We start from the raw sequence: 15,124 nt of genomic DNA, 5'->3' as shown, positions 1-15,124 counted from the left end.
TGCCCCTGTGCCTCCCATCTCATTTTTCAAGGGCTTCTCTCTTCCTGGATCTCTCTTCCTCCCAACTTGAGTTTGTCTTATCCTTTCTTCCAGCTCAAGCCTCCAGCCATGGGAAATGCTGTAGGAACCTCCTCAAAGAACATCCCTTTCTTAACATCACCTGCAGCCACCACCCCATTTCTTTGGTGGAGCTGGCCAGACTCTCAGTGGCCACCTAACTGATTTCTCTACTCACCCCCCATTCGCCCCACAACCACCTCCCTTCTCACCCGCATCTGGTCTCTCGGCAACATCTGGTGATGTCATCACGCCTCTTCATCCCTGCTGTTTGTTCTGCGACCTTCCAGGATACCACGCTTTCCTGGGGTCTCTCAACCCACCTCACTGGCAGCTGCCCCTTATCAGCTTTCTTACATTGCCTTCTCCTCTGCCTAACCTGAGAGAGAGCATTAGGAAATCTCAGAGCTGCATCCCAGGTGAGGAGACATGACCGTGGGCACAGCAGACATGTGGAACAGTGGTTGAGGCCCTTTGTGTCTTTGTTTATTCTTTGGATGAAACGTTAGTGAGGAACAGTGCAGAGCATACATCCTCACGCACAATCAAACACGTTTCCTTCATTTGCACTTTGGAAGCACAGGTGTTCTTATAAACGTGGATGACAGAAAAGCCATTTACCTGACTGAGGGTGGAGGTGAATGACATTTTAAAAAATACACAGATAGACATGGACAGGGGACTGTGAGACATACTGGATCATTCCAGACTTCCACGAAGAGAGCAGTGCATCGCCTGGAATTCACAGGGCACAGGGGACCTCTCTGAGATGATTTTCCTGTTCCTGGATGAGGAGATGGCATCTCTGGGCCTGGGCCAAAGAGGCTGCCCTCCGTTTACTCACATCACCCTCATCTCAGCAGAGCCCCCTCATACCCTCCAGAATGGGGACTTCCTTCTCCCCCTGGAGACCTCAGTGATGTCACTGGTCATAGCATGTGAGAACCACTCTCTCTGAACATGCTGGTATTGCTTGTGACTGTGCAGATCTGCGGTAAAAAACCATAACACCAAGCCAGTCTGATGAGGGCTGGCCCTCAAACACAACTCCGCTAGATATACACTCCTTGGGGTTAAATTCCTAGACGGTTTAGTTTGCTTCTGAGTAGCCCTGGGATTTTAAAGTTCAGAGACGAAAGCCTTTTGTACTCACATATTTCTGATTCTTCTCTAAAGATGATCCCAGACTTCAAACAGCAAATTTCAGAGCTGGAGAAGCAGAAGCGAGATCTGGAAATCCGCCTGAATGAACAAACTGAAAGCATGAAAGGTAACTGCAGCCATCACGGAAATGCTTTTAGAAGACAGTTTCCTGCGTCCAAGAAAGGACAGAAAAGTCACTGTACCCAGGGAGCTCAGACTCCAATTCTCCCGGGGCCCAGCCAAGTGACATAACTGTGAGAAGGGGGCTGAGGGGAGGGGGCAGTATGGTGCCCCAGCCTCTGAGTTCCGTTGATTGTTGCTAAGTAGGCGTATTGGTTTCAGTGTTGTTTGATAATCTTAATTTTTTAACTTAAAGATTTTTTAAATTTATTGAGAGAGAGAGAGAGAGAGAAAGCATGGGTGGCGCAGAGAGAGAGGGAGAGAGAGAATTCCAAGCAGGCTCTGCACTGTCAGTGCAGTACCCCATGTGGGGCTCAAACTCAGGAACCATGAGATCATGACCGGAGCCTAAACCAGGAGTTGGATGCTTAACTGACTGAGCCACCCAGGTGCCCTTGATCCTATTTTAAAGAAAAGCCAGAAATCCATATTTTTATGTGAAATATGACAACTTTAGAATTATGGCTTTAAATTTTTTAAAAGTTTTTAAATGTCTTTTTATTTTGGAGAGAGAGAGAGACACAGGGTGAGCAGGGGAGGGGCAGAGAGAGAGGGAGACACAGAATCCGAAGCAGGCTCTAGGCTCTGAGCTGTCAGCACAGAGCCTGACATGGGGCTTGAACTCACAAACTGAGAGATTATGACTTGGGTTGAAGTCAGAGACAACCGACTAAGCCACTGAGGAGCCCCTAAAAATTTTAAACGTTGTTCAGACTTACCAAAACCTAATCTCTATCAGGAAACAGCTTAGGACCCCTGATAACTGAAAGCATGACCAAACCCAAATCAGAGTGCCGTATGGACCCCAAAGTAATGGCAGGTCTTCTCACTTCAGGAAAACTGGAAGAATTGTCTAACCAGCTGACCCGCAATCGGGAAGAAGAGGGAACACAAAGAAAGTAAGTGTGAATGTGTGTTTGTCATGTTTATGCTCATGTAAATGCTTTTCTTTTCTGAAATTGTGAGAGATACTAATATGTTATTAAGCCAAAAAAGCAAGGTGCTGATTAAGGTATATGAAACATTACCATTCAAATGTGAAAGAAAGAAACACATATGGACACCACACACACACATACATACACACACCCGGGAGAAGATACAGGAATCAAAACATTGCCAGGGAGGGTGACTGGATGGCAGGTGCACAGGGGACGGGAGGGGACTGACTTCTCACCACATATCCTTTTATACCCTTAGAATGTTATGCCACACACACACACACACACACACACACGGATAATCTCATCAAAAACTGATGAAATAAGATTGTGTAAGAGAGGACAGATTTTCCGACAACAAACCGTTTAGAGTAAGCGTTGACATCTGTGCTGACAGAGGACCTTCCCGGTTAGTCACCCCGTCAGCGGAGGGCCTGATGTCCTGGTGGGGCCTTGTAAGGAAGATGTTTTGCTGCCAGCTCACTGACATAGTTAGTTTTCAGAGCAGTACATGGACACAATGTGTCCTAGAGAGCATTTTTAGTCATGTGACTCCATTGGTAGAATGGGGATGAAATGAGGGCCCTAAGGGGTAGGAAAGTGGGGAGACACTATCTTGGAACTCTTTTGATGGGCTGCTGCTTCTCTCTCTGATCGCTGGCTTTTTGAGAGTCTGGTCCCCAGGCCTTTCACGAAGCAGATAAACATGGGGCTTTCAGTCTTAAGGGCGTGAGTGGGTGTGGATGTCTGTGGGAGCACTCAGCACCCCTGGTGGAGTGGAGGAAAGAATCTCTTATTAAGTTAGGGAGACCGGGGCAGTCATGGACAATTTTATCACTTCAAAGACATTCCTATTCAAGTACTATTCACTTTACACATAAATTGGCCAAATTATTTTCCTGGCTTTGGAAATAATCAGTGTTTGCTATGACAATGAGTGACTTCTCCATGACAGTCAAACTGATACCGAAATTTCCTTTATCCTTTCATCAGGACCTTAGAGGCCCAAAATGAAATACACACCAAAGAGAAAGAGAAGCTGATCAGTAAGATTCAAGAAATGCAGGAGGCCAGCGAGCACTTGAAGAAGCAATTTGAAAGTGAAAGTGAAGTCAAGAGTAGTTTCCGGCAGGAAGCATCTCGGCTCACTATGGAAAACAGGGTGAGACGTTTCCCCGACTAGTGGATAAATGATTTCGTGTAGAGGTCACTAAAGGGGGTGGGGGGCCACGCCATCTAACGTACCCAGTGAACAGCTGTACACCAAAAGCCGCTTCTGGGAGAGCAGTGTGTTTCCTTATCACAGAAGACAAGTGGTCTCTGAGGTTACAGCCTGCTGCTGAGCCGTGGGGACTGAGCACGGGCCACATGAGGAAAGTGTCCACTAAAGTAAAGGGAGGACAAGAGGAGACAAGAGCACTGTCCCACGGATGGCCCCTGTCCCCACTGTTCTGGTCTAGAGCACACTGAGGATGAGAGGCTGATGTGAGAACTTCCCTAAGCAAGACTTCCCCACCGAGGGGCCCTCCTTGCTTGGCAGGTGTGCCCTCCCCACAGGTTTTCATCAAAATGTTCTTCTGTGAAATGATCACGTTGGTAAGACAGACACCTTAAATTGTTAATATCTTCATCACATTGTTAATACCCTTGTTAGAATGAAATTCAGCCACTCTAAGTCAGTCCCCGGCAGTTCTTTAGAAATTTTATTAGTGTGTGAAACCCACAGGCCTAAGAAGCACCATCGTGGCACATGGGTCACTTTCCTGGGAATCAGACTCTCAGACCACTTCCTGGCCTTTGAGTCTCCAAGTCTATGACCAGGGGAGTGGTCAGCAGCCTGGACAGCCTGCATTCCAGGCCCTGCATCCTATTGTCAGGACCTCCATTTCTTTTTTCCCAAAGTTTTCATTTAAATTCCAGTTAGTTAACGTACAGAGTCACATTAGTTTCAGGTGTAGAATCTAGTGATTCATCATTTACATACAACACCCAGTCCTCATCCCAACAAATGCCCTGCTGAGTACCCATCCCCCACTTAACCCATCCCCCTGCCCACCTCACCTCCAGCAACCCTCAGTTTGTTCTCCATAGTTAAAAGTCTGTTTTCTGGCTTGACTCTCTTTTTTTCTCTCTCTGTTCATCTGTTTTGTTTCCTAAATTCCACACAGGAATGAAATCATATTGTATTTGTCTCTCTCTGACCAACTTGTTTTGCTTAGCATAATACTCTCTAGTTCCATCCACATCATTGCAAATGTCAAGATTTCATTCTTTTTCATTCCTGAGTAGTATTCCTGTGTGTGTGTGTGTATGTGTGTGTGTGTGTGTGTATACACCACATTTTCTTTATCCATTCATCAGTCAATGGACACTCGGGTTATTTCTGTAATTTGGATATTGTTGATAATGCTGCTATAAACACTGCACCCCAATGTTTATAGCAGCATTATCAAATATTATAGCAGCATTAAATACTTTGAATCAGTATTTTTATATCCTTTGGGTAAGTACCTAGTAGTGCAATTGCTGAATTATAGCCTAGTTCTATTTCTAACTTTTTAAGGAAACTCCATACTGTTTTTCTGAGTGGCTACATCAGTTTGCATATGAGTAAAAGCATACGGCATTTGGCTTTTTCTGACTGACTTGCTACACTGACCCCCAGGGTAAGGGGGTTCCCCTCTCTCCACATCTTCACCAGCACCTGTTGTTTCCTGTGTTGTTGCTTTTAGCCATTCTGACAGTGTGAGCTAATAGCTCATTGTAGTTTTGATTTGTATTTCTCTGGTGATGAGTGATGTTGAACATCTTTTCAGGTGTCTGTTAGCCATCTGGATGTTGTCTATTCATGTCTTCTGCCCATTTTTAAACTGGATTATTTGTATTTTGGGTGTTGAGTTTTAGAAGTTCTTTATAGATTTTGGATACTAACCCTTTCTCAGATATGTCATTTGCAAATATCTTCTCCCTTTCTATAGATTGCCTTTTAGTTTTGTTGATTGTTTCCTTCACTTTGCAGAAGCTTTTTATCTTGATGAAGTCCCAATAGTTTGTTTTTGCTTTGTTTCCCTGGCCTCATGAGACATATCTGTAAGGAAGTTGCTATGGCCAATGTCAAAGAGGTTACTGCCTTTGTCCTCCTAGTATTTTGATGCTTTCCTGTCTCATGTTTAGGTATCCATCCATTTGGAACTTATGTTTGTATATGTTATAAGAAAGTGGTTCTTTGTCATTCTTTTGCATGTTGCTGTCTAGGTTTTCCAACACCATTTCTTGAAGAGACTGTCCTCTGGTATTCTTTCCTGCTTTGTCAAAGATTAATTGCCCACATACTTGTGGGTTCGTTTCTGGGCTTACTATTCTGTTCTATTGACCTGTGTGTCTATTTTGTGCCAGTACCATAAGGAGTACCCCCCCACACACAATTACTTACCTCACAGGAAAACCATGATAGGTTAAAATCACATTTTGCAATATCAGGATTTAACTTTGATATCTAAAGGCATCCAAAGAGTTTAACATTTTAATAGAAAGTAACAAATTTTAGTCAGGGGCACCTAGATGATGTCCAGCTTTTTTGAGGGGGTTACAACTTTCTCAGAGAATAGCCTGTATTCAGACACTAGACAATCAGCTGCTTCCCGGGCACGTGTGGGTGGCTGTCCCGACTGCCACAGCAGCGCCTCTTTGTGTCCCTGGGGGTCTCAGGCCTGTGTCTCTGGAGAAACGCATTAAGAACTTTATCTGGGCTTACAAGTGGGGGTGTGGGTACAGTTTCTTTCCTTCTGTCTCAACCCATCCTAAAATAGATCTAATAATAAAAAAGTCACCAGTCAATGAGAGCCTGAAGGAAACCGTTCACATTTTGATTTATTTCATTCTTTTCTTTTCTTTTTTCTATCATGGCACATACACATTTTATAAAATTGGGGTCATACTGCATATAAAGTTTTCAATTCTATATTTTTCTCACATTATATTGAAGACACCTTCCCATTGTCATTGATAATATATGCAAACTGTTGTGTTAATACCTAAATCATAGGATACACAACAGTTTATTCTACCCACTATTGTTGGACATCACGTTTTTTTGGCCTCAAGTGATAACACTATGATGAACACTCTGAACAACATCCTTGTTCACGGGGAGAACTGTAGCAGGAGAGAGGTGGCCACAGAGCGGAAGCAGCACAATTTCCGTTGGCTCCAAGAGTCCCCAGAGGGCATGTGGCTGTGGTGACTATGTAGTGGGTACTGCTGGATCCGAGAAGCCTGAATCCTTTCTGGGTCAGAGTGCTTGGGATTTAGGAGCCTAAACACTCTGCCCTTTCTAAGACATATTTATAGGCATCAAGGACCCTGCTGGTTCATTTTGAACATGAGCCAAATTCAGCATGGGCAAGGCCACTCCATTATCAGGAAGGAGACACAAAGCCAGAACCTAAACCTCTGAAGTTTCTCTGCCTCCAGATTCTGATATCCAGAGAACCCATTCTCACACATTCATATTTTTAAATTATCTACAAAGCGCACTACTTTATTAAAGGAAGATAGATCAAGATAATATGGCATATCCATACAGTAGGGTATTAATCAGCTGCCAAAAGAAATGAAGTACTGACTCATACAGCATGGATGAGCCTCGAAAACATGCTAAGTGGAAGAAGCCAGACACAAAAGGCCACATGTTGTGTGATTCACTTATGTTAAGTGTCCAGAAGAGGCATATAGTATAGAGTCAGAAAGTAGATTAGTGACTACCAAGGGAATAGGGGAATAAAAGGACCATGACTACCGAAAGTTACAGGTTTCTTTGGGGTGTGATAAAAATGTTCTAGAATTAGATCCTGGTGATGGTTGTACTGCTTACTTTAGAAAACCATTTGATGTACATTTTTTGGGTGAATTACATGGTATGTGAAATATAGTTCAATAAAACTGTTACCAAAAAATAGATTAAGATGCTTTTAAGTCCATGTCCTTGTTTCTTTCGATCTCCATAGGATCTTGAGGAAGAGTTAGACATGAAGGACAGAGTGATTAAAAAGCTCCAAGATCAAGTCAAAACTCTAAGCAAGACGATTGAAAAGGGTAGGAAAAATAACATTCTCTTTCCTACGTTGTTGAACTGTCAGCTAAGGTCCACATGCACTGTTTGTTTCCTGATGTGGTCCAGAGTCTTTAAAACTCAAAGGATTGGTTGTCAACTGGTGGGGTGGGGGGCTCAGTGATGAGCTAATGGAAAGAGGCTTTGGGCCAGAGGATAGCTCAGCAGCCCTCAGATAATTCTAGATGCAGTCATGTAATTGTAAGGGATACCCGTAATGAATACTTTTAACCTCTTTTGCTATTAACTCTCCCCTTTTAAAAATGAAAGTGAGATCAAGTTTCAAATGTAACTGCTTTGAAATTCTCTTCCTCTCCCAGTTACATAAGATCAGTATCTCCATTTCTATTAGAATATCTCCATTTCTTTGTCTGCTTCTGAGTCACTGAACTTTTCTGACTTCTCTCTTCTAATGCTCTTGACTCTTGTTCCATATCACTTCCTCTTCCTCCCAACCTGGATCACCAAGTCTGTACCTTCAACTATCTGTTTCCTTTACTGTATTCATTTCTTTGAAGAATTCCTTTATTATTCTTCATCCAATTCTCACCTCAGACTCAAAATGCCCACCAACATAAGGATTTCTCTTTCAATAAGTAATGATAAATGTTAGTCTGCCCCATGAGGGCAGGAGTCATGTCTGCCCTCCCGAAGCCCCCATTGTGCCCCTGTTTTTGGAATGAGTGAATCAACTGCCATCTCAACACAAAGACTTCCAAGCTCCACCTCCACTCCTCAGTTTTTTTCCTGAGTCCTGGCACCTTTTTGTCTCCAAGACTACCTCTTTTGCCTTTCTATTATCTCCTCCAAAGTGGAGCCTAAAGTGGAATACATCAAGCTTCCCTTCCTAATACATATTAGTTATCTATTGTCATATAACGAACCATCCCCAAATTTAGCAACTTAAAACACCAAACCCTTTGCAACACACAGTTTCAAGAGTCAAGAAAGCAGGAGCAACTTAGCTACATGGTTCTGGCCCTGAGCTGCCTTCAAGTCGTCAGCAGGGATGCAACCATCTGAAGGCTTAACATGCTGCGGCATCATTCTTACCGTAAACAGCATTGCTTACTAAAACAGGTGACATTCTACCTTTATTTGTCTCCAGAAGAACAGAGCTAGTTTTCTAAGTTAACAGGAGATATTCTCAGGCAGTAGTAAGAAAATTCTGTTAACGCTTTACCTGCACCACCTTCTTTTTCACCCACCAGACCCCACTCACTTTTCTTGACCTAACTGGTATGCCACCTTCTTCACTTTTAACAGGTCCAACCCATTTCTGTGTGCATTCTCATGGCCCCTGTATGAATTTCCTATGGCTGCTGTAACAAATCATAAAATTAGTGGCTTAGCAGGACACAAATTTATTATCTTATGATTCTAGAGGTCAAAATGTTTTTCACAGAGTTAGAATCAAAATGTTAGCAGAGCTGCATTCCTTCTGGAGGTTTTAGGGGAGAATCCTTTTTTTTTGCCTTTTCAGCTTCTAGAGGCCACCCACATGTCTAGGCTTGTGGGTCCCTTCCTCCATCTTCAAAATCTTTCTGACTCTCTAACCTCTGTTTCTGTTATTACATCTCCTCTCAGAATGGACCTGAGTCTTTGGTGACCAGAGGGAAGACTCTGCCCACCTGAAGATGTCCACATCACAATCCCCAGAACCTGTGGGTGTGTTATTTACACAGCAAAAGGGATTTTGCCAATGTGATTAAATTAAGGATCTTGAGATGGGGAGATTGCCTTGGATTATCTAGGTGGACCCAGTATAATCGCAAGAGACCTTATAAGAGAGTGGCAGGAATGTCAGAGTGAAAGAAGGTGATGTGAAAACTGAAGCAGAGAGACAGAGACGGACAGAGAGAGATATGGTGATAGAAGCTGAGGTCAGAGGAAGCAGAGGCTACAATCCAGGGGATGTGGGCAGCCTCCGGAAGCTCTAAAAGGCAAGAAATGGATTCTTCACTAGAGCTTCCAGAACTCGGCTCTGTTGACACTTTGATTGTAGTCCAACATGTAAGATCCATTTCAGTCTTCTGACCTCCAGCACGGTAAAATAGGAAAATTTGTGGTGTTTCAAGCCACTAAATTTGTGGTAACTTGTTACAGCACACAGAAAATGAATACAGCCTCATTAGGATCATGCAATTTGGCAGTTTGCTCACCAACGGTTTCATGAATCTTGTTTCTTTGACTGTGGCATCAGCATCTTGAAGACAGAAGCAACATCTTGGCTTGCTTTCTTATCCACCCTGTGCTAGATTCATACAGGCACTCATGAGGATCCCTTCAAGGATCATTCCACCTTTTCAGCAATAGCTATTGATCCACTTGCAGATAAGAATCACTACCAGAGGAATTCTTCAGGACTAATCAAGTTTCCATTTATCTGAAAGCTACAAGCATTCGTGTGCAAGCCAGCTAGAATGGGGTGGAAAGAGACAGGGAAGCCTCATTATAAAGCCTGTGGAAGTTGTTTCATGAATTTAGCTGATTGTTTGCCTCTGCCTATAGGCAATGATGTGCACTTGTCCTCAGGACCCAAGGAATATCTTGGAATGCTGGAATACAAGACAGAAGATGAGGACAAACTCATTCAAAACCTCATTCTCGGTAGTGAGACCTGGAAATCTGAATGTTTGCTCTTTCAGTTATTGCTACCAGCGTGGGTGGGGGCGGACATTTCCCTTCCTCCACTGCTGCTTCTCCTAGCTAACCTCAGCACTGGTGACCGGATAATTGGTTGTTGTACGGGAGCCGTGTATTGTAGGATATTAAGTAGCATCCTTGACTTCTACCCTCCAGAAACCAGTAACAGCCCCTGGTCATGAAAATAAGAAACACCTCCAAACTTTGCCAAATGTCCCTTGGGAGCCAGAATGGCCCTCAGTTACGAAGTGCTGCCCTTCCCCCTTCCAAAGTCTAATCATAGGATCCAGATAGAAGACACATCCTCTCATCTTTGTGTCTCAGCACAGAAGTGATGGCAGGAGTGACTGTGGCTCTGGCTTCCCTTTGACTTCTGCTGAGAATTTTATTTGCAGGCAATGTGATAGGAGCTTCCCAGTCACACCTCAGTTACAGGAATGTTCCAGTGTGCATGCTCAAGGGTTGGTAGTTTTAGAACCAATCTTAGTAGACTGTCTTCACCGGAAAATCACATGGTTTTCTAGTGGGAGAGAGAAGAGCTGCCTTTTGTTAGCTGGTCTCAAGATCTTAAAGCAGAGAGCTGATGTGTAGCCTGACTTCCTCTTGTTCTAGGTGATCCCCCCGCCGCCACCACAAGTCACATGAGCACCTGTACCCTTTCTTTTCTAGCCTCACTCCTGCACAGCTGTGGGGCCTCCTCATTTCTCTCTCTTAATGCAGCCATGGGGAGGTCTTTGTTTGCTTACCTTAGTTGGTTCTATAAAGTTTCTCTCTTCCCTTTATCCCCAATGTCTCCTGTCATTCTCTTCTTCTCAAGGTTCAATGAGGGCCCCTCTGCAGGACTACAGTGTGTTTGTTTTCCTGATTCAGGGAGGATCCATGTGATCGCTGAGACCATATCCCGTCCTCACCACAGGGGCTGGAGTCGGGTGCATGGACTTGGGGTTCTTCCCTTACATTGGAGGGTGGAAATCCAGGGTCTCCAAGCCAGGAAGAAGTACAAATTCTATCTAAAATTCAGCCTTTAAAAAAAAGAGAAAGTCCTTTATAAATGAGAAGATGAACAGATGGTACCTGTATATTTTTGCCACAAAAAGAGCCAGACTGATTTCCTCATAGAGAAAAGATATGCCTGTGCATTCAGGCACTGTATCAAATACAGAAAAGCAAATAGCCCTTGTCCCATAGTCAGAGATTCCTTAAGGAGAGAGCTGGCTGTCAATCAGCTGTAGTCCTCATTGACCCTTTCTGTTCCAGACTTGAAGCCTCGTGGCGTGGTGGTGAACATGATCCCAGGGCTGCCCGCTCACATCCTGTTCATGTGTGTGCGCTATGCAGACTCTCTAAACGATGCCAACATGCTCAAGTCCCTTATGAACAGCACCATTAATGGAATCAAGCAGGTGGTTAAGGTAGGAACCGCCTTTTGCATTGGCCATTGGTATTTTGGTTACTTTTAGAACACCTTAAGGGCTCATACTTGGCCCGTTCTTCACCTCTGTATTCGGTGAATCACATGATTCCCTAAGCTAGCCTGAGGCCCACTCTGAAAGAAGCCAATCTGTTTGGAAAAGATTAGTTAGGTCAGGGATCCCCAAGGATAAAGATCTGCCAACAGACCTCAAAGCCTTACCTTCAAGACTATATATAGCCTGGTGGTAGTCACCACCCCCAGCACTTCTACCCCTCCAGGGTGTGAGATGCCTGGTCATGAGGATTCATTATGACTCATCAGGAGTTAAAAGTAGAAAATTAACATTTGTCTGGTGCCTTGAGTGATTTCTAGTCACTATATTCACGAGAACCACCAGAGTGTTCTGGGAAGGGGCCCCCATAAATTGATGTTTTCCCTCTCCATAATTTCATAAAATGGGTTTCCTTAGACAAACATGCATTGTGTCCTAGACCATAGGCACATGGTATTTGCCCCCTCTTGAAGCTCTGAAATGTTTAAATATTTAGAAACTAGAAGATGCATGGCATGAGGAGTAGCATCTTCCCTGTAAGCTTCCCCCTGGGCTCCCTGCCTCTGCCTCTGCTGGTGTCCGGGACCGGCCCCTCCCCTACTCCAGCACACAGCGCATTAAGCAGCCCTTAGTTGCCCCCATACTTCCCCGCCCCCGCACCCCTGTGCTTCTCCACCTACCAAGGTGCTTACACTAACGGGTTAGTTCCTGCAATCTGGCTTCATGTCTGTCACTGCACAGAAAGATCACCAGTAATTCCTCTTGCTAAATCCAGTGGTTTCTCCTTAATTTTTATCCTCCTCTAAGGGGCAGAAGCATTTGGACCACCTCTTTGAAACCATCCTACTTTGTCCTTCAAATCCCAGGACTGTCTGAGTTTTCCTCTTACCTCACTGACCACTACACCTCTACCTTCTTTCTTCCTTTTATTGCTCTTCCACAAGTAGGGCTGTTCTGCCCAAGAGAGTCCTCACTTCTGAACTCTGGTCCCTCCACCCTTTTCCTTAAAGGCAACATTCTCTTCTCTTCTTAGGAGGCTTCCTCAGCTGCCCTCTTCCAACAGCATCTTTCCACCCTCTGAGCTTTTGTGGCACCTTCTATGTCCACCGTGGAGGTGCTCAGCCACCCATTTAATTGTGTCCTACGTATGCTGTGTTATATGCGACCTTCTTCCCAGTCAGAATGTGAACTCTGGAAAGTAAGACCCCAAACTTACCTGCATCAGGCACTCCTGCAGTGCCTGCATCTAGCTTCATACTAAGGGACGTAACTATACAGAAACACTTTGCAAACCATAACCTGCTAAATAAGCAAAAAATTTATCATTACAGTATGTAAATTTAATAAACTCTTGGGTGAATTAAAGAAGAATTCATTTTGATCAAAGCCACCAGCTAACTAAACAGGTAATATACAACTGTTCTTGGCTCACAGGCACCAGTAGTCATCAAATCCAACTTTGTCTTTTTTTTTTTAAGGAACATTTAGAAGACTTTGAGATGCTATCTTTTTGGCTTTCCAATACTTGTCATTTCCTCAACTGTCTGAAGCAGTACAGTGGTGAAGAGGTAGGGGCACTTGCCTGCTCTGTGTTCCATGCTGATTGCTGCTCTAGAACTTCCTCGTGAGGCAGAGCCCACCACAGGGATTGGGCACGTCCCTACCGTCTGGGGCAGCCTCTGCTCCAAGTGGCTTCCTACTTTCCTCCTCAGCCAGGAGGCCAACGTTACATTGCTGGTTGGACAGGAGTCACAGCCAGAGACTTATAGAAAAAGACCTTGCACATGATACTAGGCCTCCATTTTCCCTGAGCTTTAAATCACTGAGGTAGATTAGATGATTTTAAGTTTGTTTCTGGTTGTGAAAATTCTGAAGAGTTTAGTATTCTGACTCTAAGATACAACCTTTCGATCAACATGGCTGTTTCTTCAAAGCTCTCCTCTCTGCAAGATTCTCGTCATTCCTCCATAATCCGGACGGCCTTTGCCATTCCAACTCTGCTCCCAAGGGGCTAACATCATAAAGGAATTCTCCACCTTCAAATACTCACAGAGCAAAATTTCATTGACCTGAAATAATAACGGGACTTTTAGGATTTTTACTGCTCTCCAAATGTTTCTACCATTTCCCCCTCCCCTGACCCCCACAGTGTGTGAAGTTTCCAGTGTCATACCTTCACCAACACTTGATATTGACAGACATTTTAATTATTTACCAACCTCATGGGTATAACACAATACCTTGTCAACTTAAATTGCAATCACTTGATCACTAATGAGGTCAAGAAGCACTTCATTTACTCCCTGGTCATTTGGGTTTCTTTTCAAATCACTTACCGACATCAGTTCTCCATTTTGTGTAGAGGTGATTTTTTTTTTCTTACTGATTTGTAGATCTATATCATGGATAAACTGTGGCTTGGTTTGTATTTTTTTTAATGGAGTCTATCATCTACAACTTCTGAATTTTGGTGTATCAATCCTATTCTTTTATGATGTGTTTTAATGTCTTGGTCAAGAAATTCTTCCCTGCCCTGAGATTGTGAACTTATTTTCTTACTTTCTCCTTAATTTCTGTAATTCAAATTGGAGCTCACAATTCTGCTTCTACCTATCCAGAATTGGTGTGATTTATCCCATAATGTTGAGATAAGGACCTCAATCTTCTTCCATGTTCATAGCCAATTGTTCCAATGAAGGAAAAGTAAAATTTGTAAAAGTAATTCTACTAATAGTATAAAACAAAAGGAGAAACAAGTAAAGAAAACTCAACCTTTGACTAAAAAGAATACCAATAGGAGCAGGGGGCACAGACCAGCCCATTTAAGGCAAACTGGCACGTGTGAGACATTAATGGAAGAGGACGTTGCTCAATACCATTTCCTTTTTTACCTTTTCTTTGCCCCCATCAGCCATGTATGCAGCGTTCTTTGCTCTATCTATCTGCATGGTTTTTTCAGTTGCTATATATTCATTTCTATTTCAATAGGTTGTTTTCACCTCTGCCTCTTATAATTATATCCTCTTCTTGTCTTAATGCCTTCTTCTTCTTTTATCTCTTTGAACACATTGAATATATTGCATTAGTGTGGTGGGCTATTATAACAAAATACCACAGACTAGAAGGCTTTTAAACCACAGAAATTTATTTTCTCACAGCTTTAGAAACCTGAAGTCTGAGACCAGGGTGCCGGCATGGCTGGTACCTGGCAAGTGCTCTCTTTCTGGCTTGTGGATGGCTGTCTTCTTGCTATTTCCTCACACAGACTTCCCCGTGGTGTGTGGGTATGGAAGGAGAAAGATTGAACTTTCTAGTGTCTTTCATTAAAGGGACACTAATCCCGTCAGATGTGGGCCTCACACTTATGACGGCATTTGATCTGAATTACTTTATTACAGACCCCATCTCCAAATACAGCCATCCTGGAGGTGAGAGCTCCAACATAGAATTTGGGGACATCACAAACATGTAGTCCGTAACACATCTTAAAATATTTCAGCTTGATCTCTTGCTCTATAACCATTAAGTCATGACTCTCATTTATTGCACTACTGACGTCTTACACCTTTTGTTTCCTCGGG

The 15,124-nt window shown here is 43.5% G+C and overlaps 1 protein-coding gene across 1 annotated transcript in view; it reads left to right on the top strand.

The window, feature by feature from the left end:
• The window catches only part of MYO5C (myosin VC), a 98,956-nt gene that overhangs the window by 68,910 nt on the left and 14,922 nt on the right, over positions 1–15,124 (top strand). Inside the window, exons 30-36 of the mRNA XM_029950728.1 lie at positions 1,234–1,327; positions 2,216–2,279; positions 3,315–3,483; positions 7,328–7,415; positions 9,943–10,041; positions 11,335–11,489; positions 13,022–13,111. Of these exons, the coding sequence (XP_029806588.1) occupies positions 1,234–1,327; positions 2,216–2,279; positions 3,315–3,483; positions 7,328–7,415; positions 9,943–10,041; positions 11,335–11,489; positions 13,022–13,111 (759 nt within the window). The remainder of the gene's footprint in view (positions 1–1,233; positions 1,328–2,215; positions 2,280–3,314; positions 3,484–7,327; positions 7,416–9,942; positions 10,042–11,334; positions 11,490–13,021; positions 13,112–15,124) is intronic.

Source organism: Suricata suricatta, chromosome 9 (assembly GCF_006229205.1).
Source record: "Suricata suricatta isolate VVHF042 chromosome 9, meerkat_22Aug2017_6uvM2_HiC, whole genome shotgun sequence".
Lineage (NCBI taxonomy): Eukaryota > Metazoa > Chordata > Mammalia > Carnivora > Herpestidae > Suricata > Suricata suricatta.
This window is presented reverse-complemented; position numbering and strand designations above follow the sequence as displayed.